The sequence below is a fragment of the Dromiciops gliroides genome, chromosome 5, assembly GCF_019393635.1.
Source record: "Dromiciops gliroides isolate mDroGli1 chromosome 5, mDroGli1.pri, whole genome shotgun sequence".
In the NCBI taxonomy this organism is placed as follows: Eukaryota; Metazoa; Chordata; class Mammalia; order Microbiotheria; family Microbiotheriidae; genus Dromiciops; species Dromiciops gliroides.
Genome location: NC_057865.1, coordinates 293,900,938 through 293,927,135, shown reverse-complemented (window position 1 = coordinate 293,927,135; position 26,198 = coordinate 293,900,938). Strand labels below are relative to the sequence as shown.

General features: G+C 48.4%; 1 protein-coding gene across 10 annotated transcripts in view; it reads left to right on the top strand.

Moving 5' to 3' along the window:
- The window catches only part of PACSIN2 (protein kinase C and casein kinase substrate in neurons 2), a 142,510-nt gene that overhangs the window by 96,572 nt on the left and 19,740 nt on the right, over window positions 1-26,198 (top strand). For all 10 annotated transcript variants that reach the window (XM_043967075.1, XM_043967076.1, XM_043967071.1 and 7 more), the window contains one exon: window positions 25,961-26,117. In XM_043967075.1, coding sequence (XP_043823010.1) covers window positions 26,024-26,117 — 94 coding nt within the window. In that variant the 5' untranslated portion in view covers window positions 25,961-26,023. The remainder of the gene's footprint in view (window positions 1-25,960; window positions 26,118-26,198) is intronic.

The window sequence follows — 26,198 nt, the reverse complement described above, 5'->3', positions numbered from 1 at the left end:
TGGAGCACTGCCCACCCACACCGGGTCAGGCAGTTTGCCTTTTTAAAATGGGAGATGCCTTCACTTCCATTTCCCTTAGAAGAAGCTTGGACATTTCGCTTAGGTGCAGCAAAGTCTTCAGCTTATTTTAGTTCCTCGGTCCCTGGTCCTGCTGCTCTAAAGGGAGGAAGTTTTTACTGAAGTATGGGTTGGATCGTCTCTGCTCTGAGCCTGGGATTCTGAGAAGTATGGAATCCAGGGCAGACAGAGCCTCGAGCTGGGCCTAGAAGCGGCAGGTCACCCTGGTGATTGGATCTACGGGCCTTCTGATTGTTGCTCCGTGGCTCAGGGGGCCTCGGGCAAGGAAGGCGGGCAGTGGCACTGGAGATGACCCTAGAAGGATTGGGGAGCATGAGGCAGGGTTTTGTTTTATCATAGAAGTATTTTATTATTTTGCAGTTACATGTAAAGATAGTTTTCAACATTTGTTTTCATAAGTTTTTTAGTTCCAAGCCTTTCTCCTTCTCCCCTTGGGGAAGATCCTTCCTCTGTGTTTGGGGCAGCAGCAGGAGCAAAAGTCAGGTGGCAGAAATGTCTCTGCTGTGTGAGGAAGGAATGCCTGGCAGAGAGCAGCCTCTGGGGTGGCAGGAAATGAGCTGGTTGGTTTAGGTTGGTTGGTGGGTAAGGCTGGATTACTTGGCAAGCCCTGAAGCCTGTCTGACCCATGAGCTATGAAATGGAGTGTCATCCGCTTATTTTCATAGGATCGTGGGGTTTGGTTGGTGTGCATGCGTGTGTGCATGTGTGCGTGCATGCGTGTGCATGTGCATGTACGTGCACGTTCATGCATACATTGAGAGAACTTGGAAGCCAAGATATGTCTGTTTACAAGTCATAGTCTTGCTTCTTACCAGAAGTGATTGGCTTTGACATCCCCCCCAGTGAGCCCCACAAAGTCAGTAGCCATTTAGCCCTCAGCACTTCTGACTCCACCACCCCTTCCCTCCCTCCCTGGTCAAGTTGATCCTTGCAGGGACTGGTATAGATAGCTGTTGGTTGGTACATTATTTGCAATGCCTTAATAGTATCTGTGGTCTCTTGATTGGAGTTGATTGTCCCATTGTCTCTGAATAAATGTACAGGGTTGGGGCAGCTAGGTGGCACAGTGGATAAAGCACCGGCCCTGGATTCAGGAGGACCTGAGTTCAAATCTGGCCTCAATACACTTGATACTTACTAGCTGTGTGACCCTGGGCAAGTCACTTAGCCCTCATTGCCCTCCAAAAAAAATAAATAAGTACAGGGTCGAAGAATAACTGATCTGCCTGTTTCAGACACCTAGGGCTGAATATAGAGCACAAAAAACGCTTTTTCTCTGGGAAGATGCCTAACTAAATGTTTAACTAGTGTGTGTAGACACCATCCATTTGCTCTGAGGCTTTCGGCATTGTGTCTGGTTTGTATTACTCTGTCACTCTGAGGGCATCCCTTTGGAGATTAGACTTTGGATGGTAGATATAGTGTTGCCCAGTGAAGTATAGCACAACTGGCAACACTGAGGCCAGCTGGCCTACAATAGGCCACACCGGTTTTTAATGTTTGCCTGTTGGTGAAGGGGTGACTTGTACCTATTTAAGGAAGGTGGTTTGTTTATAGCCAGTTCTGAGAAATGCTGATTCCCAGAGATTCTGATTTAGTCCCAGCCGGTTCCCAGAATTGTCCTGACCACTGCCTCGTGGAAGCCCGTTTTGTGCCGGGTGTCTGGCCTGGAAAGGAGCGTCGCTGGGTGCTTGTCTCTGAGTATTGATTAAATAAGGTGCAGTTCTCTAAAGTCCTTTGACCACATCCATTACTGCCCCCCATCCCCAGCAGTGGAGATGGTGTTTCTGCATCCACTTCTGCATCCTGAAGTTCTGTTTTAATAACCAAAGATGTTTCTGCATGTTCAACAGGGTGACCATAGTTGCTTTTCTCCATCTTTTTGCAAAAGTCCAAATAGGGGAGACAGCCTTTTCTTTTTCAATTGAATTGTATTTAGCTCTGATGACCAAATACAACAAGACACCTTTGTTTTTTGAAGAACTGTCATTTCATTCATTTTCTCATGGTTTTCCTGAGCTTCTCTGTGGTGGGCCCAGTGCCCTTTGCCAGTGCTGGAAGCACAAAGGCAACAGTGAATCTGTCCCTGCCCTCAAGAAGCATACACTCTACTAGGGTGGGTGGAGGAGGGGCTAACAAGTGCCCACAAGCAAAAGGAGCAGTAAGAAATGGCTCCTGATATAGGTGGCATTTGAGTTGGGCTTTGGCTAGAGTTAGGGATTCTCAGATGTGGCAATTAAGAAAGAGAATGTTGGGGCAGCTCGATGGCGCAGTGGATAGAACACCGGCTCTGGATTCAGGAGGACCTGAGTTCAAATCTGGCCTCAGACACTTAACACTTACTAGCTGTGACCCTGGGCAAGTCACTTAACCCCAATTGCCTCACTAAAAAAGAAAAAAAAGGAAAGAGAATGTTTCTGGCATGGAGAACAGCCTGGGCAAAGGCATAGAGATAGGAAGTGGAACATTGAGGACCAGGAACAGCAAGTCGGTCCATTGGACTGGAGCAAAGAGGGAGGCGGATGTGAAACCATCGTGGAAAAGAGATGCTGGAGCCAGAGGGTGAAGCTTTAAATGCCTTAGAGAAGGCAGCCAGGAGGCCATGAAGCTTCTTGAGTAAGGGAGCCATGTGGTCAGACCTATGCTTGGGCAGTGTTCATCGGTCACTAGATTGGGGTAGAGGAGAGACCAGATGCAGGGAAACCAAGTCCGGGGGAGAGGGAACATTGGACTAGTGGGGAGGCAGGGAGGGAGTCAAGCTGGAGGTCAGGGTGTGTGAGATAGCATGGAAGCACAGTTGTTTTGTCCAATTAACAAACATTGGTTTTCTTTCCCTATATCACCTGCCCCCAACACACAGACATGTGCACACGCATGTGTGCGCACGCATACACGCTCTCCCTCATTGAGAAAAAGGAACTCAGGCAAACGGGCCTAGCCCAGCAGAACCCATGCCCATTTTGGTCGCATCCAAACCCATAGATCTCCCTCAGGCCTTGCAGGAACAAGGCAGGCATCCGGGCTGGTCACTGCACTGATTAGAATTCCTGAGGCTTTCAAGTTGTTGGTCTTTGCAGTCTTGTTGTTATTGTGTAAATTGTTTTCCTGCTTGAGCTCCCTTCCCTCGGCATCAGCTCAGACAAGTCTCAACAGTTTCATTGTTTCTTATGGCCCAGTAGGATTCCATTACATTCATGTGCCATCATCTGACCAGCTGTTCTCCACTTGATGGGTACCCCCTGAGTTTCCAGTTCTTGGACACTCCCAAAATATCTGCTGTGAATATTCATGTACAGATGGGAGCATCTGTGTCTTCTTCGTTAGATCTCTTTGGGATCTAGGCTAGATCGTGACATCTCTGAGTCAAAGGGTACATACCTGTAGCTTTGGGGCCATGGGTCCAATGGCTGGACCAAGTCACAGCTCCATCAATAGAGGGGTGATGTGCCTGTTTCCCTTTAGCCTTGCTAGCAATTGTCATTTTCCTTATTTGTACCAATTTTGCCAATATGATAGGGGTGAGGTGGAACCTGGGAGTCACTTTAATTTGCATCTCTTTAGTTATTAGTGATTTGGAGCATGTTTTCACATGGCTCTTGATACTTTGGGTTGCTTCCTTTGAAAATTGCCTATGGGGGCAGCTAGGTGGCGCAGTGGATAGAGCACCGGCCCTGGAGTCAGGAGGTCCTGAGTTCAAATCTGGCCTCAGACACTTAACACTTGCTAGCTGTGTGACCCTGGGCAAGTCACTTAACCCCAATTGCCTCACTAAAAAAAAAAAAAAAGAAAATTGCCTATGGGAGGTTGGATCAAGATGGCAGAGTAACAGGAAGGACATCAAGTTCCCCCTGTTAGAACTCCTCCAAACACATAGAGAACCCCTACCCATCGGTCCCCAATGGGATCCTTTAACTAGTTCAGAGGAAAGCTGCTCATCTATAGCAGCTGGTGTGGCATAGCGGTGGAGCTTGAGCTATCTGGCCTGGGGGCCGCTGCACGGTCCATTGCCCCGTGCTTGGCCAAATCAGTGGAGCTCTCCTAAGGCACTTCCTTGGGGAGGATGTTAGCCTCCCATCAATGAAGGCTCCAGGCAAGCCTACATGACCATGCCCCAGTAGTTGCTGGGGAGATTCTTGTTCTCTTATGGCTTGGAAAAGTAGACCTTGTATCTCCTACTGATTCCTAGGAAAGGAGATAAAACAAACACACAAAGAGCTCTCTAATAACTTGGCTTATAACAGTACCAGAAATGAAACTTGCAGCAGAGAGAGCTCGTGCCTAAGCAAGTTTGGATTTTATTCAGGAGGGAGATTCATGAGGAGGGAGGAGGCCTGGCACCACCTGGAGGCTCCTAGACATCTCCCCAGAAGCTCTGGGTTATGAAGGGCAGCATCTTCCCTGAAGGTTCAGCTGGGGAGCCTTGGAGCAAGAACCTTCTATGGCATGTAGTGCATCCTGGGGATTTAGGGCTGCTTCCCCTGGCTTTGATGGTCAGCTCCTCTGGGATCTGTAGAAGGAGTGCACTGGGACTGTTCTGCACAGTCTGTGCAGTTTGGGGAGATGAGAGACTGGGAAGGGGGCGGTGCAGTTTGGTTTTTTTAACTGGTTAACTTAACAGTTAACTGATTTCCCTGTTAGAGAGTCCCATTTCCCAGGATCATTGCAATGAAAAGCCCTTGACTTCTGGGCCTGACACATCTGTGATCTCAGCATCCTTCAAGTTGACCTGCTCTCCTCTGCCTCCTGTGTAATTTTTATGATAAGGCTGGTCTTTGAGTCAAGGCTTAGCCTTCACAACCACAGCTGAGTTGGGGGCCTATTTGTGACTCTCAGTCTTCACCCAGAAAGAGCCGAGTGCTCCCTAGAAGTCCTTCAGTTAGAATTCAGACTGTCAGGCTGCTGCCTGTTGCTGATGTGATGCCCAGGGCCCAGGGGCACCACGGGACATCCCTTTTGATGACTGCTCTACTCTTGCCCTTCCCTGTGGCCTGGGGATGACTCAGACTGTTGGAAGGCACTATCAGCAGAGAGCCAGCTTTGATAAGGCTTACCAGTCCAGGAAGGCTTCAGGTATGGGGGTGGTGAGAAACTGTCAGGTGCCCAAGGACCAGCTTTCCTACATGTGGAGACACACCTTAAAGGGATCAAACACTAGATGATTCATTTTTCTTGACCATAGTGACCTTACAACACATAGTTTGAATCCTAAAAACAAATCCACCCTCCATGGCCCAAGCTTTGGTCCCACATGTGTTAGAGTGAAGACTCAGAGGCTCACAGTCCTGGCCCGAAGGTAGATCTAGGTTTGAGGGAAGAAGGAAGAGGCCCGCTCTCCCGAAGCAGAAAGGCCTGCTTCAGGCAGGGCCAACTTTGCTCCAGCCCATCTGCATCGTCTAGTTTATTGCTCCTGTGGCCGACAACCTACGGAAAACCCCCACCCTCATTCCTCCCCCTTTTGAAGACCAAATGACTGGCTGTAGTTGCTGAGTCAGCTGTCATGTAAGAGAAGTTGGTGCAGCCCTAACTGGCCTAGACTATGCTCCAGCCCATCTAGTTAATGAGCCTTGTTAAGTGACCGAGACCAAGCCCCAGACTAGATTCCTTCTTGTCCTTGTGTGAGAAAACATGCCCCTGATGGGGTCGACCTTGTTAGAAGCAGCCCCAGCCACACTGTTGCTGAGCTGCTGGCATGAAGCATTCCACAGGAGCTCCCGCTTGGGAGGTTGGGAGTGTCCCGGATCGTGTCCTGTCCCTACTCCCTGGGTCCTTCCTGTCCTTTAGGGTCTCTGATAGCACCTCCTCCTCTCCCTATTCATGGAACCTTTCTGCTCAACTAACCAGCTTCCCTGTGGGCTTGGCTGGGTTCCTCTTTGACGCACTTAGCAAGAAGAGATCTGGTCATTTCTACTTCCCAGAGTTGCTTGAATATTGGTCTGTTCTCCCTGCTCCTTGAGGCCAAGCCCCACAGGACCAGAAAGCTGCAACTGAAAGGGACCTTAGAGTCCAGTCGTCTTCTTCTGCAAATGAGGAACCTGAGAGACAGGAAGATCAGTGATTTGGCCAGGATCTTACTACTCAGGTGATAAGCATCAAAAGTGGCATTGGGGTCCAGGTACTCTTCCCTTAGCATCCCCTGGTCCCATGGCATCAGTTAAAAGATGAGCCACACACGAAGCATTTGCTAGCATGGACATGAGCTTGGCTGCCTGTGTTTTACACGGAATATTCTTTTATTCTTCTTCTTATTATTATATGGGTTTTTTTTAAATCATAAAACTTTTTTATTCTAGTTACATGTAAAGATAGTTTTCAACATTTGTTTTCATAAGATTTTTTTTTTTTTTTAGTGAGGCAATTGGGGTTAAGTGACTTGCCCAGGGTCACACAGCTAGTAAGTGTTAAGTGTCTGAGGCTGGATTTGAACTCAGGTACTCCTGACTCCAGGGCCAGTGCTCTATCCACTGCACCACCTAGCTGCCCCTCATAAGATTTTTAGTTCCAAATTTTTCCCTCCCTCTCTTCCCTCCCCCCTCCCCAAGACAAAGACATCTGATCTAGGTTCTATATGTACAATCACATTAAACATGTTTCTGCATTAGTCATGTTGTGAAAGAAGAATCAGAACAAAAGGGAAAAACCTCAAAAAAGAAAAAACAAAAACAAAATTCAAAACAGTATGGTTCAATCTGCATTCAGAATCCATAGTTCTTTTTTCTGGATGTGGAGAATGTTTTCTATCACGAGTCCTTTGGAATGTCTTTGATCATTGCACTGATGAGAAGAGTCAAATCTATCACAGTTGATCATCACACAGTGTTGCTGTTACTGTGTACAATGTTCTCCTGGTTCTGCTCACTTCACTCAGCATTAGTCCACTTAAGTCTTTCCAGGTTTTTCTGAAATCTGCCTGCTCGTCATTTTTCATAGCACAATAGTATTCCATTACAATCATATACCACAACTTGGGGGCAGCTAGGTGGCGCAGTGGATAAAGCACTGGCCTTGGATTCAGGAGGACCTGAGTTCAAACCCAGCCTCAGACACTTGACACTTAACTAGCTGTGTGACCCTAGGCAAGTCACTTAACCCTTATTGTCCTGCAAAAACAAAAAACATATACCACGACTTGTTCAGCCATTACCCAATTGATGGGCATTCCCTCAATTTTCCAATTCTTTGTCACCACAAAGAGGGCTGCTAGAAATATTTCTGTACATGTGGGTCCTTTTCCCTTTTCTATGATTTCTTTGGGATACAGACCTAGTTACACTGAATGTTCTTAACCCCTTCTGTAGGAATCTTCAGAATAGTGTCTGTGGGTTCTAGATCATTTCCCATCCCAAAGTATTCAGTGGGTAAAGCTTATGAAGCAGCAGTATAGGGTAAGTGGAAGTTCTGGGCGGGCAGGCAGAAGGGGAAACTGACTCTAAGGGGCGTTAAGTGAAAACTTGAAGGAAGGGAAAGTCCTGGGGGATCTTGGACAGTTTCCATATAAACACCTCCTTCCAGCTTGAGTTAAGAGGGAGCAGCATGTGGGAGGCAGCAAAATCCTTGGGCAGAGTCAAGTTTCTGAGATGCCACAGGCTAACAATTGGGTGCGTGAAGGGTCTAGCAAGAGATAGCCCAGGGATGCGAGCCTGCTGCTTTTGGTGGGTCAAAACACACACGCACGCACGCACGCACACACACGCACGCACGCACGCACGCACACGCACGCACGCACACGCACGCACGCACACGCACGCACGCACATGAAGGGAAAGGTCAGGGATTCTAATCCTTGTTCTGTCCAGAGCTTGCTCAGCGATCCTGGGAGGACTCATTCCCTCTTTGGACCTTAGTTACAATTCTAGAATGTTGGCATGCTTCATCCTGCCCTTTATGGGTCATCCTGAGGAGGAACGTGATTGTGGGGACATGGGCAATGAAGCAGCTTCTCTGTAGAGGGCGTTTAGTCGTCAGTGACTTTGAAGCTGTTTGACCAGTCGCAGACTTGCCCTTTTTTCAGGGTTTCAAATAGCCACGATTTTATATGATGGTGATAGAATATTATTGTGCTATGAGAAATAACAAGCAGGACAATTTCAGAAAGGCCTGGAAAGACCTGTATGAACTGATGTATAGTGAAGTGAGCAGAACCAAGAGAATGTAGTACAGAGTGATAGCAATATTGTTGGATGAAGAACTGTAAATGACTTAAGGACTACTGATGAAGCATACTGTCCACCTCCACAGAAAGAACTGGTCTTGATGGAACATAGACTGAAGCATGCTATTTTCCACTTTCTTTCATTTTTTTTTTCTTTTATTCAAGTTTTCTTATACAAAACGGCTAATACGGGCAGCTAGGTGATACAATGGATAAAGCATCAGCCCCGGATTCAGGAGGACCTGAGTTCAAATCCAGCCTCAAACACTTGACACTTACCAGCTGTGTGACCCTGGGCAAGTCACTTAACCCTCATTGCCCCCATGTCACCTCCCCCCCAAAATGACTGATATGGCAATGTTTTACATAATTGTACATGTATAACTTATATCTGATTGCTTACTGCTTCAGGAAGGAGGGATAAAATTTGTAACTCAAAGCTTTAAATAATAATATTTATTATTTGTAAAAAAACACTGGGGAAAAAAATAGCCACAATTTCATTAGCGCTTGGATTCTCCCCTGATCTGGTTGAGAGCCTCCCTGCATGATCATTCCCTAGGGGCCCACCTCCCAACTCTCATAGATAGAGCCCTGGGCCCGCAGTCAGGAAGACCTGATTTCCAATCCTACCGTAGACACTTAGTTCTGGGACTCCAGGCAAGTCACTTCGCCTCTATTTACCTCAGTTCATTTATCTGTAAAATGAGGGTGATGATAACACTACTGCTCAGGGTTGTTTTGAGGCCCAAGCAAGATAATGTTTGTAAAGCGCTTAGCCAAGTTCCTGGCAATAAGGACTTAATGAGTATTTGTTTCCTCCTTCCTTCCATCCCTCCAGTTTTCACTCTCTTGGCATTAGTAAAGCAGACTCAGAATTTGTCTCTAGTGTCCAGCAGAACTTCCCATTTTGTGCTGGGCTCACCTCCCCAGCAGATGCTATTACTACCTACTTCTCCAAGAACCAAGGACCCTGGAAGCCATTTCCGAGGTCGCTCTGACTGTTCTAGTGCTCACTGACTCACAGCCATCCTCAGTGTGGAACATACCATATGTGTGTCAGGAGCTGGGATAAAATTCCTGCTAGTAACTGAGGCTCCATCTTTTGGCCAAACATAGTGTTTTAGCGTGTGGAAGCGTTGTTCACATACGACTGTGATAACATTCTGTTTTCCATTGATCTGTTATAAAATTGGTAATGTATTCTCATGTGGGGAAATGTGCTGCCACACTAGAGGATTTCTAGACCTTCAGAAGCCCCAGACTTTTCATATCATCCCTGCCCATGACCACTGGGTAACGCCGACTCCTTTCTGAGACTCAGTTCTCTAATCTGTGAAATTAGAAACATTTTACGTGATTACTGGCTGTGTGATTACATGATTGCACAAGGATCTTCTATATCAGACTGCTTGCCTCCCCAAGAAAGGAGAGAGGGAGATAAAATGGAACTCACCATTTAAAAAAAAATGTTAACAATCTGTTTCCATGTAATTGAGAAAAAATAAAATTTAAATTCAAAAAAAAAGAAAGAAATGAGGCCATTAGAGACAAAGGTCTCTAATCTAAACTCGTAATCCAAGGGGAAAGACAACATGCAGATGATCTCACAAACAAGCTATAGGCTAATGAAGGGAAGGCGGGGGCGGCAGACACGCTCATCGAGGTGGATGGAGAAAGGCTCCCTCCAAAAGATGGGATTTTAGCTGGTACTTGAAGGAAGCCAGGGAGGTCAGGAGGCAGGGGGCACAGCCAGAGAAAATGCCCAGAGGTGGGAGATGGAGGAATATGGATTGGATGTAGAAGGTGTGATAGGGCTGGAAGGGAATGGGGGGGGGGGGGCGGGGAGACGACCACGACAAGATTATGAAGGGCCTGGAGCCTAAGGCAGGATTTGTATTTGATCCTGGAAGTGAGCAGAGCTGTGGGAGCTGATTGAATTGGGGCTGGTGTGGATGACATTCTGTGTTCTGTGAGTCAAGGAGTCTCAGGCTCTGGCGACCCGATTCCCTTGGGTGTAGAGCACCAGGAGGCAGGTGTCCAGAGAGACGGATGGCTGAACGGCCCCAGGAACTTTGTAGGTTGCCTAGATGTCTAACCACAGGACGCTGTCCCTGTGTCCCATCCAAAGTGCACCCTCCAGCTGGCTGTGTTTCTCTTGTGTCTTCCTGGCTTCCTATTAAAAACAATAACAAATGGGGCACCTTAGGGAGCGTCTGCTTTCCTCTACTTTCAGGGTTCTTCATGGATTCCTGCAGGCAGTCTTAGCTCTGCTGGGTCCTGGACCCCAGTCACAGTTGTGGAGCCTTGAACGCCTTCTCAAAATAATTTTTAGAATGAATAAAATGTACTGGATTACAGAGGAAAGGAAGCAAACACATTGAAATAGTTACCAAAATGTTTTTTTTTAAAGCAAACAAGTTTGTGGGCCACAGGTTTAAGAAGCTCTGGCTTAGGGGGCAGCAAGGTGGCACAGTGGATAGAGCACTGGCCCTGGATTCAGGAGGACCTGAGTTCAAATCTAGCCTCAGACACTTGACACTTAACTAGCTGTGTGACCCTGGGAAAGTCACTTAACCCTCATTGCCCTGCAAATAAAAAAGAAGAAGAAGCCCTGGCTTAGTGAAATGCTAGTCCCATTTATTAAGAACGCTGTTTGCCATTCCCATAGGTAGGTTCTTTTTCAGAGTCTTCTTCAAGTGGGAGGAAACTGCACAGAGCAAGTAGCAGAATGTTGACACAGCTTAATTCAACAGTTGGATTCAATAAGCATTTATTAAAGCACCTACTATGGGCACAGAGGTTAAAAGGAACCTTACAAAGAGATTTCAGAAGTGAGAGGGCATTGTAGTTGGCAAGGAGGGGGCACCTGGGTGGAACTTTGAAGAAAGCTAGGCCAAGGGGCAGCTAGGTGGCACAGTGGATAGAGCACCGGCCCTGGATTCAGGAGAACCCGAGTTCAAATGTGGCCTCAGACACTTGACACTTACTAGCTGTGTGACCCTGGGCAAGTCACTTAACCCCAATTGCCTCACCAAAAAAACAAAAACAAAACAAAAAAAGCTAGGCCTTCTTGGAAGGAGGGGTGAAGGGAAAGAGGGTTCAGGTGGTGGGGTGTGCCCTGTGTGAGGGCCTCGAGGAAGGAGCTGGAGTGTGTCAGGAAAGCAGAAGGGGGAAGCTTCTGGAGGAAGGAAAGGTTGCTTGGGCAGCAGGGAAGAAATCACTTGGTAATCTTGGAGAAGACAGTTCCAGTCCAGGGAAAGGGCCAAAAGCCAGATTGCTGGGGATTTAGATGTGATTGGGAAGGGAGGAGTTTTACTATGAAATGGAAGATGGGAAGACTGTGGAGAGCTTGGGAGAGGGAATAACAGGGTCAGGGGGCTTTGAAGAAGAGACTTGGCCTTCCTCCTTTACTCCCTTTCCCTCCTTTCCCCCCTCCCTCCCTCCCTTCTAGCCAGATTAGGTATCTCCTGGGAGAAGAGGCCATAGTGAGAAAGAGCCAAAGACACTTCAAACCAAATGGAACAAGATACTGCCAAGGTCCTTTGCTCTTTGGCTCCTGCCCATGTCATGGGCCTTCAATCTGGGATTTCCTGACTAGGGCCCAGAGACACACTTAAGAACTCCTGACTGGCCCTGAGAGAATGGCCTGATATGGTCCCCTGACATCTCAGAGCAGCAGCAGCAGAACCACAGAATGTGGGTATTTCATTCAACCAGAGAGCCCTCCATCAATTTGTCAATGTTGGAGTTAGGAGGATATTTAGATCCCCTAGGTGGTGCCACATTGCACAAAGCACTGGGCTTGGAGTCAGGAAGACTCGTCCTGAGTTCAAATTTGACCTGAGACACTTCCTAGCTGTGTGACCCTGGGCAAGTCACTTCACCCACCCTCACTTTCCTTATCTGTTAAATGAGCTGGAGAAGAAAAGGGTCAACCACTCCAGTATCTGCCAAGGAAACTGCAAGTGGGGTCATAAAGAGTCAGAAATGACTGACCAGCAACACCTACTGGTGCCAAATGTGGAATCCACAACGTTGTTTTCTCAAAATGCCAATCACCTTATTTTATTCAAAGGGAGTTAGTTCCTTTTGTCATTCTGTGGATTTTAGATTCTGAGAAAGGGCCCATGAGTCTCACCACTACACTGCCAAAGGGGTTGGGAGGGGCAGGCGGAGTTCCATCCTCTTCTAGATTCAGACTGAGCTTCAGACCCTTGAGAGAGGAGAAGCCTCTTCCCTTCTGTTCCACTCTTTCCACCCCCACCACATTGCCTGAGCCCAGCTTTAGTGTTTTGTGAACCGGCGGGGGCTTAGGACAGTAGAGTTGTGGTTCACACCCTAGCATGCTAAACCAATCTATAACAAATAGACTGAGCACTTCACTTCTTGGGCTTCTGCCGTCATTGGAAAAAATCCACACTTTAAAGGTCCTTCAGATGTGGGTCCCAGGAGATTCGAAAGCAGTCTGTTTACATTGCAGAGTACCTCGATAAGAGTTGTGGGTGTCCCAGAGAGTGCCGGGTATTTCCAGCACAGCACATTATTCTAGAAGATCCCTTAATGTGAGAGAAATTAAGGGCCACTTTTCTTGAGGAGCCCTTGAAGCCTCTTGAGGTCTTCTTTGGCCTCCTGCAGGACATAGTATGAACAGCGTGATGTGGGCTTTGATGGTGGCTCATTCATTCAGTGAGCTCTTATTAAGTGTCTGCTCTGCACTAGTGCTGAGTATAGCTCTTGCCCTCGTGATGCCCAGTCAGGGCTTTCTTGAGCACCAATCAAGGGCTGGGGACTGCGCACAGTTCAAAGAAATACTCCCTGGTGACCTGACCTCAAGTAACTTTCGGCCTAGGTGGGGAGGCCAATGGAGATTAAGTTGTGGGGTCTGGCCTAATTGTAGTGAAGGGGGAGACCACATCAGGGAGAAACCTCCAGGAGGAGAGGGTGTGAGCCTAGGGGCCAAGAGAGAAGGAAGGGATGGGAGGTTACGTGGTGAAGCAGCAGCAGTGCCTTCTGGGCCACCCCCGGTACTTCTCTGTTCTGCTTTCACTTCCTGGTCCAGTCCACCCAGCACGAAACTGCCAGATTAACCATCTCAGCACTGATGATAACTCAGATCTGACCTTGTTACTCCCCTGCTCAAAGCCACATCCTACAGACTCAGAAAACCACAAATCAACATTATATGTTGCGTTGTATTTGTACTTATTTGGTTAAACATTTCCCAATTGCATCTGCAAGTCTGACAACCTCTGGTCTACAGAACAAAAAATACTCCTTAACTAGGCATTTAAAGCCCTCCCCAGTCTGGCTACAACAACCCTCCTTTTGGGGTTCTTTTCATGTTGCTCTTCTCCAGGTGCCAGTTTTGACTGCATGTTCTGACCCTGTTTCACCTAGTCATCCCAAGAGTTCCTAACATCCTGCCAAAGTCTAATAGCATACGTCCAGCCTACAGAGCTGAGGTGCGAGACTCTGCAGCTGAATATTTATTAATGGCAGTGCACATATTCTAGAAGTTAAAAACCTAGGTTTTATTATGCTTATATACGGATTCAAAATTCAGAAATATAAACCTGAACCCACCTGGGCTTCAGACCAAGCTTCGTATAAGGAAAAATTCTCAGTGTGGAGAGTGAGATTGGTGAATGGGTCTTACACATGTTGAGGGGGCTCATTATAGTGTGACTCAATGTGAGTGAAGCAGAGTAGCCCTCCCACAACCCACGCCCACACATACACACACCTTTCTCCAGGGGAGGCAGACACATTCCTGCCAGGAGGGAGGCAGGAGCCCTAGTTCTTTCTTCAGAGAGAGGCAGTAGGAACCAGGCTAAAGTTCTATCTCACTGCTCCCTTAGAGGATATGCTTTGGTTCCTTGTAACTTCTGATTACTCTGTCATTGGGGCGGGGTTGGGGGGGGTGGGAGTTGGGGATTCCAAGCCCCATAGCCAGGGCTCAGCCCCTTTCCCACCCAATACACAGAGCAAATAGCAAAGAAAACCCATTTATCCAAATGGTAGCAAAGCAGAAAATCAGAGAAGGCGTGCACGGAATGATTTATACCAGACAGTACAGAGTGACTAAGCTCTCCCATGGGGACCTAGATAACTCAGCTCAGTTAAGAGATAGTCATGGGTGGAGCAGCTAGGTTGTCAAAGTGGATAAAGCACCAGCCCAGGATTCAGGAGGACCTGAGTTCAAATCTAGCCTCAGACACTTGACACTTACTAGCTGTGTGACCCTAGACAAGTCATTTAACCCTCATTGCCCCACCCCACTGCCCCAAAAAAGAGAGAGAGACATGGGTCTCACCTAAGGGAGACTCTCCAAAGTCTCTAGAGTGGCACACTGGCACCTCTCAGGGATTCCCAAAGTCTTAGTCACTCTTCAGCGACCTGAAGTGGCACTGACTGCCTCCACCTTCTTGCTCAAAGGTGAATTTCTCTGATGTGTCCTGAAGGGAGCCTGGCCAAGGCAGGAGCCCCTCCCCCTCTCCCATAAGGAGAGTCCAGTACCAGTGGGCTCTGGAACAGGGGTGACACGAGAGATGGAAATCACTGTTAACACAACCATCTTTATGGCCCCTTAGTCAGACGTTATCTTCTGCTTCCTTCAGCATTCTTACGGTTAAATAAACAAAGTAACAGATCAAACCCTCTACTGCTCTCCTTAAAGAATTCTCAATGGGCTGATTGAGGGGAGGAGATTGACACGTCACCAAGATCCTTCCACAAATAGTTGCCAAATCACTTTGGAATGCACAAACTCCCCTCGGGCTTCTCATTGGAGGAATGCCAGAAAGGCTTCTCTTACTACTGTCCTTCCATGAGTCAGGTTCTGGCCAGGTGAGGTTAATATAAACAGGCTTCAGTCTGCCCGACAGCCCCAGGAACGGCAGCCTAAGGTCTAACAAGAGGAAAATGAAAAATTCTCTCAGCAGCCCCATGCCATCGGGTATGTGAAAGTGCTTTGTGACACTGGGTGGCCAGAAATAGGGAAAGTCTCAGCTTGACAGTGAGGTGAATGAATATTTGTAGATGAAGATTGATGACTGCCCTCAAATGCCTTCTCCTATGAAATAATGACAAGATAGCAGGTGTTTATTGGCCGGAGAGTCTGTGGGCACAGGCTTGCCACAACACCTGTACTGATTCTGATGGAGTGCCCTCTAAACATCTCTGCCCCAGTGGGCGGCCACCTGGGAGTGCTTCACTGAACATTCTCTTAGTAGACATGTGTCAGCCAAGGGGCAGAGCAGTTTCCAAACAATAGGTGCCTAAAACGTGGGCCTGTGTGATGGTGTTCTAAAGCTGCTGGCTCCCTCTTTGCTATCACCCCCAAGGATTCTCCTGCCTAATCAAAAGTGAACCCAAGATACTTACATTAATTACTTTCTCTTTCTTCTTAGACTCTTAAGCTCCTGGCATCTGGATACAGTTGGGATTGGAGTCCAAGAGACCTGGGTTCAAATTCAGCTCCAGACACTTGCTAGCTGTGTGACTCTGGGCAAGACACTAACCTTTGCCCCAGTTTCTCATGACTTTCCTGCATCACTCTCATTTCTCTTTCCATTCTTTCCTCTCTCTCTCTAAATTTTCCTTCTATCTCTCCTACTTTCTCTTCAAAGTCCCTTTTGAGAGCTTCTATGGCCTGAGACCAGTTCATATTTTTCTTGGAAGCTTTGAATATAGGGGCCCTGATGTTGTTGTCCTCTTCTGAGGGTGCACCTTGATCTTCCTTGTTGCTGAAGAAACTTTCTATAGTTCTGAACTTTCTTTGCTTGCTCATCTTGCCCTCTTTTACTTGACTTTTAACTCCCCACTGGGGGGCCCTGATTCTAGGCTACACTACTGTCCCCAGCTTCAGAGGGTCCCAGGTGTTTTGGTTTGAGGGAGGGCAGGTTTTTCTCTTGCCTGGCCTGTTCTCAAGCCTACTTACTAAACAACCAACCAGCAAAGCTTTCTGTGGTGTGGTTCTTAGCTTTGATGAACCTTCGCCCCTCCCCCACCTGGGCCTCCTGCCACTCAATTTCTCTTCCTGGTTCCCTACTGGGGTGGGACAGTTGAATTCCTCCCTAGGTTCCACTGACACCCCTGCACGTTCCCCCCTGGCCAGCTGTTCAGCCCTCTCACCCGACTGCAAGCTCAGTTCCAGAAGACGCTGGTGCTGCAGCTGATTCGGAGGCACAGGGGTTAAGTTCCTCTGGTGTGGTGGGCCTGGGGTCTCTGTCAACACAGTCGAGGGGTTGGACTTTACTGGTAGCTCAGCATGGCCCCCTTTAATCTGTCTATGGCTAGAAAATAATCTCAGCCTGTATTTTTGTGGGTTTTTCTGTTCCAGGGGTTCTTTTATTGCTGTTTTGGGGGTAATTGTATCAGGAGCTCTGTGTGTTTAATATTTTTCCTCTGCCATCTTGGCTCCACCCCTCACCCCAGTTTCTTTATCGGTAAAATGGGGGTAATAGCAGCCTTTACTTCCCAGAGTCACAGTGAGGACCTAATGAGATAGTGATTGTACAGTACCTAGCACATAGTCAGCACAGTATAAAGGTTAGCCATTATTATTATTATTATTACTATTATTATGGGGGAGGTAGGAAGAGTAACTCTGATGAGTTCTTCACGAGTCTTCACAAGTTCTTCAAGGTCCCCATTAGTGCTCAGTGTAAATGCCATTATAAGTCTGTCAGGTGGTGGCAACAGGTAGAGCACCAGTCCTGGAGTCAAGAAAACTCATCTTCAAATTCCTCCTCAGACACTTACTGGCTCTGTGACCCTGGGCTAGTCACTTCACCCTGTGTGCCTCAGTTTCCTCAGCTGTAAAATGAGTTGGAGAATGAAATGGGAAACCACTCCAGGATCTTTGCCAAGAAAACTCCAGATGAGATCCCAAAGAGTTGGACACGACTGAACAACAACACCACACCTATTTTGCTGCCTAAGAGCCTCAAGGCAATGGAACTTATAACTTGCTTGTGATCATATATGTCAGACTTGAACCCAGTCATGGGGCTGGGTAGTAGTGGGTTCCCAGACTGAGATCTGGGTGGGGTGTTGGAGAAATCATCTGAGAAGCCAGTTAGCCCCATTTTATAGATAAGAAAAATGAGGTCAATGCTTTGAATCAGGAACATGTCATTAAAGCCAGGATTGGACTCTAGGCCCTCTGGCTCTTCTTTCCTTTTTTTTGTTTGTGGGGCAATGAGGGTTAAGTGACTTGCCCAGGATCACACAGGTAGTAAGTGTCAAGTGTCTGAGGTCAGATTTGAACACAGGTCCTCCTGAATCCAGGGCCTCCTTTCCCAGTTTTTGTTTTTACTAAACTGGAAAATCAGGGATACTGTGGATAAGTTTTTAGTAACGTATTTAACAAAATCTCTCTTACTGTTCTAGATAAGGCAGATGTAGGCTTGACCAGGGGCCAGTTAGATGGACTAGGGATGGGCTAAATAATGTGACTCACAGAATAGCGAGATATGAATGGGGGTTCCTGAGGTGATGCCAAGGGATTGAGACTTGGATGGACTGCTTACCCAATCTGCAGATGATGTCAAAGTGGGAAGGTTAGCCAGAACACTAGAGATAGTTCAGAAAGGGTCCTCACAGGCTAGAATATTGGGCCAAATGGAGTAGGGGGACATTCAGTAGAGATAAATGTAAACTCTCATACGTGAGAGTGAAAAATAGCCATTCTGCCCTCTTTGGCCCATCTTGACTCCTTGGTGAGTTCATTCAACTCTACACTGTTGTCTTTGGAATTCCTACCTACTTATCTCATTGTCTATTGTGCCCTGTCAAACCTTAGATCACTTCCACCCTTATACCTGCACAAGTGCTGCTGACTAAAGGTAGGGGAAATTACACAACCGTCCTGACTGGGTCCGCTACAGACACAAGCTCACCTGGGCCCTCGCTGCTGCTAGGCAATCCTCCCCTACTTCCCTCCTTACCCACTCTCCACGGTGGCCCTTCTGAACCTTCTCATCCCTTTTCAAACCTCCCTTGATCCTCTGTCCCCCTTCCCCAAACTCCCCAGCTGAGAACATTGAGAAACTCATATTCTGCTGAAAAAGCAGAGGGCGTTTGCCGTGAGCTCCCTCTTCTTCCTCTCCCAACCCTCAAGCACCTCCTGCCCCTCTCTCTCTCACCCGTGTTTCACAGGAAGAGGTGCCCTAACCCTTCTATCTGCACAAGCAGACCTCTCTCCCCCCCTCCCCCATCATCCCAGCTCTCCCACTTATTTTCTGTCTCCCCCTGTTGGTTCCCTCCCTGCTGATTACAAACATGCCCATGTCTCCCCCATTACTTGGTTCTTCCATCCCCACTTTCTTCTTGCCTCTTCTGCCCCTTGTGGTTAAACTCCTTGAAGGGGGCATCTACCACCGGTGCCTCTGTGTTCCCTCCTCCTGCTGTCTTAACCCTCTGCAGTGCAGCTTCCCACCTCCTCATGCCACCAAAACTCTTCTCTTCAAAGTTCCCAGTGATCTCTAGTTATCAAGCGCACTCCTCGTTCTTGACCTGCCCTTAGGGATCAGTGGCTGGTACTGATCACCCTCCCCTCTAGGTCAGATTCCCCTCTCCTGGCTCTTAGTTACCTACCAGCCTTCTTCAGTCTCTTTTGCTCATTGTAGGTCACACCCTCTGACCAGGGATGTTCCACATGGTTCTCGTCCTGGGGCCTCTTCTCCCTCTAGACTGCTCCACTGGGTGATCTCCTCAGCTCTCTTGGCTTTAATGACCATATGTGAGCTCACCGTATCTCATATCTACCTGTCCTGTCCCAGTCCCTCTGCTGACCGTTGGTCCCTCCTCTTTAACTGCCTCTCAGACACCTCAGAAACTCCACATGTCCAAAACAGAATTCACTGCCCTCCCCTCTACCTGCCCCTCCCCTATAACTGTTGAGGGCAGTGTGGTCCTCCCAGTCCTTCAGAGTCACAACCTCAGAGTCCTGTCCCTGTCCAAGTTATTGCCAAGGCCTCTTGATTTCACCTCTGCAGCATCTCTCCTCTGACCCTGCCCCCACCCTGGTACAGGCCCTCGTCACCTCATGCCTGCCCCATTGCTATAGCGGCAGGTGGGTCTGCCTGCCTCCAGTCTCTCCCCATTCCAGTCCATTGAGCCACTAGTGTGATTTTCCTAAAGTGCAGGCCTGACCATGTCAACCCCCTGACTCAACAGATCAAGTACAGTTTGGCTTTCAAAGGCTTTCATAACCTTCCTCTCTGCTCCCTGCCCCGCCCCCCCCCCTCAGTGCTGTGCTGTTGTCCACCTGTCAGTCATTCATCTCTCCTTCCATTGGCTTCCAAGGAGACAGGTGTCAATTGGACTTCGTGCAGTGACCAAAATAAAGAAATCCACCTCTGAAAAATCATTGTCTGTGCCTGAAAAAAATGGGAGAGGTGACCTAGACCAGGCAATTAGGAGCAGACTGTTTATGTAAGGATTTGAGCTGGATAAAACAAGAAACTGGCATAACCTGTTCTGAAGAAGGCCCAGCTGTAAATAGAACCATGTTTAACTTTGCAGTGAAAGAAACTATTCTCTTTGCTCACTACTCAGATGATGTTTCCTTTGACCATTCTAGGCTCTAGAAACCTTCTCAATGCTAGGTAATGAGAAGCTCCTATGGGGAAGGCTTCTTTACATTTTCTGTGGCAACTGGGTGGTGCAGTGGTTAGAGCATTGGGCCCAGAGTCAGGAATTCAGAATCTGCCTCACACCAGCCCCATGATCCTTGGCAAGTCACTTCACTCTTTTCCTCAGTTCCTCACCTGTAAGATGATCTGGAGAAGGAAACGGCAAACCACTCCAGTATCTCTGCCAAGAAAGCTCCAAATGGGGTCATGGAGACTTGGATACGACTGAAACAATTGAACAAAAAATGACAGCGCTCATATCCGCCTTCCAGGGTTATTGTGGGCATCTAATGAGACAATGGGCAAACTGCCCCTGTTCTGTAGGGCGGCCTCAGAGGATTGGTGCAGTTTTCAGCCACTAAAGCTTAAAACATTTCTTCTACTTCAGCTCAAACCGTATGAAGACTCTGGGCCCCTGTAGAAATGTGCAGTGTTAATTGTGTGCGCCTCCTGAACGGGGTCATTGATTGAGAACCAGAAGGAGCTTTAGGCATCATTGAGTCTTACAGATGAAGATGGCATCAACGAGGGGAAATGACACACAAAGAATCCTTAAGAGTCCTCAGTCTCTTCTTGCACATTTGGCACCTTGAAGGAGAAGGAAGCCTCTGGAGCTGGGCACTGAGTTCTGCCTGCCAGACCCCACCCCCCTTTTTTTTTTCTTTTTTTTTTTGCAGGGCAATGAGGGTTAAGTGACTGCCCAGGGTCACACAGCTAGTAAGTGTCAAGTGTCTGAGGCCGGATTTGAACTCAGGTCCTCCTGAATCTAGGGCCGGTGCTTTATCCACTGCGCCACCTAGCTGCCCCCTCCCCCACCCCCTTTTGAGACCCTACCCCTGTGAGATCTCTGTGGACTCTTCTCCCTGCTCAGCTCCCTTCCCTTCCATCCCACCTTCTTTAGAGCTTCCTCAGTAATAAGCAAGGCCAGTGGGTCACAGCAAATGTGGAGGAAGGGGAGGGAGGGGTAGGGCAGGTAGGAAAGGCTTTGAATGTCAGACACAGGATGTTTTGTTTGATCCTGGAGGCCATAGGGAGCTGCTTCAGTTTATCAGATTGGGGTGGGGGTGGGGGGCAACCTGGTCAGACCTGGGCTTTAGGAAAACCACTGAAAACCACTTTGACAGTTGGGTGGATGATAGAAGTGGGGATGGCCTTGCGGCAGGCAGAACCCCCTCCCTCCCCCTGCAGTTTTTGCAGTCATTCGGGCATGAGGAGACGAGGACCTGCCCCTCATCAGGGCAGTGCCCAAGGGGAGAGGGAAGATAAGCAAGAGATGACATGAAGGCAAAATCAGTAGGACTTGGCAGCTGTTGGAGGCGAGGCAGAGAGAGAGAGAGTGAGGAGTTGGGGGTGGCGTGTAGGTTGCCAGGCCAGATGACTGTGAAGGGTGGTGGTGCCCTTGACAGCAATAGGGGACTTAGGAAGAAGGGAGGGTTTGCCGGAGGAAGAATGAGTTCAGTTTTAGACATGCTGTGTTTGAGATATATATGGGATGTCCTATAGTCGTCTGATTGGAAGCCAAGAGAGAGGTTAAGGCTGGGTAGATAGAGTTGAGAATCATCAGCATGGAGATGATAATTATATCCATGGGGACTTGGGAGAGCACCCTGTGAAATCGTATAAAGGGAGAAGAGCCAGGGCCCAGGACAGAGCCCTGTAGGACATCAGCAGTGAGAGAGTGTGATTGGGAGGAGGGTCCAGCAAAGGAGACGGAGAAGGGGCAGTCAGAGAGGGAGGAGGAGACCAGGAGGGAGAGGGAGCAGTGGCACACTGTGCTGTTCCTTCCACTGGTCTGAGCACTAGAAGGCCAGGAATGGCATTTTGTCCAAAGCTCTGAACCTTCTGTGTGCATGGACCCCATTGGCCAGCTAGTGAGCCCTACGGGGCCCTTCTTGAAGCAATGTTTACATGTAGACAATGATACGTGAAATTACAAACAAAACCAGTTATGAGACACAGGTGTGTGTGTGTGCGTGCACACGCACTTGCGCACATAAAACAAATTCATGAGTTCCAAGTTTTCACTACAGGTTGAACACTCCTGTGTCCCCTAGTCTCAACATTTATCTCGTCTCTAGAATGACTAGGAAGGAGGTAGTTTTAAAAATTGACCAGTAGGCCCGGTGGTCAGTTTGGTGGTGCTGGAGGAAGCATAAGTGGAAGCAGCAGGAGGAGAAGAGGGACGGCTCAGAGCCCCCAGCCAATGCCTGTGGCTCAGGATGGACTGTAGGGATGAGCTCAGAGGCCAGGAGGGCGGCTAATTAATAACCCTCTTAGAGCCTGTAATGAGACACACTAAGTCTGCCGGTGTGCGGCCTCTGAGAATGGGACAATGAGAGGCAGGCTCAGGTTACGCAAGAGGTTTCAATTGGCCCTTTGCAGGGTTTTCATGACTGGGGAGACTGTGAGGAACTGGAGCAGTTTCCCAAGAGAGCTGCATCCCTGGGGAATTGGAAGAAAGGGGTCAGACCATTATCTCTCTGGGGTGGTTAAGAGGAGGGCCTGTGGAACAGAGAGGGAGACCTTGGCCTCCCGGCCGCTCTCTGGTTCTGCCGCCCCCTTAACTCTCTTCTAGTTAAAATGCCGCTGCCCTGATCTCTGGCCCAGCTGTCACACGTCCTCTGATCAGCCTTTGAGAGAAGGACACCTGTGTCAAGGCCTCCGGAAGCCTCAGGCTGCCAAGGCCTGATGGCAGGGCCATGCTTCCGTCACCCTCCAGGATGCAGTGACCGAGGAGGCCACACTGTTCTTGAACAAGGTCGAGGCAGAACCTGCCTTGAGAGCTGAGACCGCAGGCAGGGGCACAGAGGGAGTGAAGAATTCAGTTGGATTGTTTGTTTTTTAAAATAAGAACTATATTTATATCATTAGTTTTTACAACACCTACATCTCCTAGGATATATATCCCTTCTTCCCTCCCCCTCCCAGAGAACCCTTCCCTTAAAACAAGAAAGAACATTTCAACAGTAATTAAAATATTCTGTGCAGTGTTCCACACCCATAGCCCCCCACCTCTGGAAGTGCCTGCTTCTAGCTCTTCCTTGAGACCAAGCTTGGGGCTTATAATTCCACTTCATTCAAGTTTCATTTCTATAGTTGTTCTGTCCATGTACATTGTCATGCTCATTGTCTCCATTGTTCTGGCTCTGCATCAGTTCAGAGAAGGCGGTCTTTGCTTCTCTGCATTCACTGTTTTCATCATTCAAGTCAGAGAAACAATAATTTTGTAAAAGAAGTGACAAAGGGCAGAAGGAAAGGAGGGAGGAAAGGAGGAGAAAATCTGCCCCTTTTTTCATACCTAAACCAGGGAGGGAAAGACCAAGAAAGAGAATTCAAGAATAACGTCATTAGGGAATGTTAGTTCAGAATTTCTAAATGAAGTCTTGGCAAAAAGACTACAGCAGTTTATCCCCCAAATATTCAATTCGAGGAATCCGTATCTGAACCAGGGATGCAAGGAGCCAACATTAAGAAAGCAATCAACACAATCCTCTTAAAAACAAAAACATCCTTGGCCCCGCACTTATATCAGGAAATGAAGAGAAACACTTGACAAAATTCATTTCCACAAGGACATTGTCCCTTAAAAATATAGTGTTGGCTCATTTTGCTGTTGGGAGTGGTTCAAGCAAAAGCACCAGGTGACCTTCTTCCCAACTCTGACATGAGAGGGCAGCTTGGCCCAGAGTCACTCAAGTAAGTGTCTGAAGACTTGCTATACTGTGCATGAGATGGATTCCAGGTAAGTTCTGGATGTTTCTCAGATCATCTCTGCCATTTTGTGATCCAAAATTAAAACAAGCTGATATTTTTAAAAGCAAGGGAGGTGTGGTGTTGTTGTTTTTTTAAACGGCAAAACTAATATGAACAAAACGCCTCCTTATACAAGTTGTCAAAGGTCTGGGAATGAGTTCCTACTTATGTTTTTAGGTTGGATGTGTTTTGTTTCCAGTGGCATTCCCTTCCTGTTATTTCCTCTTGCATCTCATCCCTGCCGTGCAGAGAAATCCTTATGGTTTTTGTGACTTGAGCATCAATGCATCCTTAAACTAAACGGGAGCTTTGGGCTGTTTGTCCTCTGCTGTGCTGAGGTTTTCTAGGCAAACTATAGTGATTCATGCCTGCTCTTTGTCAGGGAATGTGCCTCAAGTGACCTTTTCTCCCTCAACCTCTGTAGCCTGTTAAGGGGTAAAATTCTAGCTAGTCTGTCTAAAATATCTAATGAGTGGTCGCCAATAAATTATAAGCTTTAGCAAGAGTTAGACTTTTAAGCATTTATTAAGGAGAATAAGAGTTTGGTAAAGAGAGAGAGAAAGGCCTAGATTCCTATCTATTAAAGGGAGAGCACATTTCTAGCTCCCTTCTCCGCCAGCGTCCTCAGGAAAGAGAGCGAGCCTGAGCGCCAGTCTCTTCCTTCCTCCTCCCACTAGCCCGCGTCACTTCCTGACTCCTGGTCTTGCCCTCAAAGACCTTCGCTTCATGGGCAGAACTCCTCTACAGTAAGTATCCAGCAGGTGGCGTTATTCCAATCGTTACAAGCCAGAGCTTGTCAGTTCTGTTTGCACAGCCTGCTGGGATCTGTCCCATTCTTTCCCCACCTCGTTCTGTCCCTGACCACTGTCCCTGGATTCTTCGAGCAGATTCCTAGCAGCAGGCTCCTTTCTCTTGTCTGTTTTCCAGTTGTAGAAATAATCTTCCTGAAGCATAGGCCTGACCACGGTGCTGTCCTGCTCATGACCCTCCTCTAGCTCCCCATTGGCAGTGAGGGCCCCGGCAGTCTCACCCCAGCCTCCCTGATGTACTGTCTCTCCCCTCATGTAGCTTGTACCCCGGCTCTGTCCCTGTGCACAGCCGGGTATAGAATCTACCCCAACCCCAAGGAGGAGGCCCTTTCTGGCCCCTCCTCCTTCTGACTCCCTAGGCTCACATGTTGGAGATGCATTCTGTTTATTTATCTCACTGAAGGCAGGTTGTGCTTGTGATGTGCTCAGCTACTCAGTGCCCTGCCATCTGGACAGGCAGCTTGGCACAGTGGACAGAGCCAGGAGTACCTGGGTCAGAGCACTGCCTTGGCCCGGGGTGGTGTGACCCCAGGCAGGTCATTGGTCCTCCTGATGCCAAGGAAATCCTAAGTGATAAGTCCTTGTCCCTGCCCCCAGAGCCCATCATCGTGCCTTGGGAGCAGCTGGCACGTCACAGATGTCAGCTGAATTGAATTGCTTGATCTTCCCAGGGTGTTTGGTCTGGATTTCTCCTTTGCCCCATTCACCAATAATGCTTAGGCCTGGATGACACCTGGTCCTTTGCCTTTTTTTTTTCCCCCCAGGGCAATGAGGGTTAAGTGACTTGCCCAGGGTCACACAGCTAGTAAGTATCAGGTATCTGAGCCTGGATTTGAATTTAGGTCTTCCTGAATCCAGGGCTGGTGCTTTATCACTGTACCACCTAGCTGCCCCGTGGTCCTTTGCTTTTAGGAGATTTTAGCATCCAAAGCTGGAAGCAACCTTTTAGGTCCTCTGGTTCTCCCCTCTTCATTTTGTAGGAAAAGAGACCCACAGGAATTTGAACTTGGGTCGCCTGACTCCAAGTCTGAGTGCTCTGCTTGCTTTGTTCTGTTTGTGCTTATGCCCAGTTGAATAGAGGCTATTCTAGCACATGATGAAATGCATGCGAGATCAGACAAGGAAGAAGACCCTTCCTGCTCTTCTCTCAGCCCACACCCGAGCGCCCCCTGCTTAGGCCCCGGGGACAACCAGTTCAGCACGACCCACCCACATAGCGAGGGGAGGGCAGCCTTCAAAATGGCAGCAGAGCCCCTTCTCGAGAAGGGAAATGTGACATTGTCTTCCAGGCCATGGTGAAAATGCCTTCTGTGCCCCCTTAAAAGGGGTGGGTGCTCTGTCTGAGGCAGAGCTGCCAGGTGGGGCAGCTTAGCCCTCACAGGGGGCTTCCCTTGCTGCTCCTGGCCTTGCCCCCAGCCCCTGCTGTCCATAGCTCTGCTATCCCCTCTTCAGTGGCACCAGGCTCCCCGCCCGCTCAGCTCTCCTCCCAAGATGCCCCAGTGACACACGAATCTCGCCTTGTGTCCTAGGTTGGAAACTACAAGCGGACGGTCAAGAGGATTGATGATGGCCACCGACTCTGCAATGACCTCATGAACTGTATCCATGAGCGGGCACGCATCGAGAAGGCCTACGCGCAGCAGCTCACGGAGTGGGCCAAGCGGTGGAAGCAGCTTGTGGAAAAGGGTAAGAGCGGCCACGGCCGAAGCCCAGGCCTTGGTGCTCCAGCACCGGAGCCCGGCCTGTCTGCCCCAGCTCGTGGGCCGT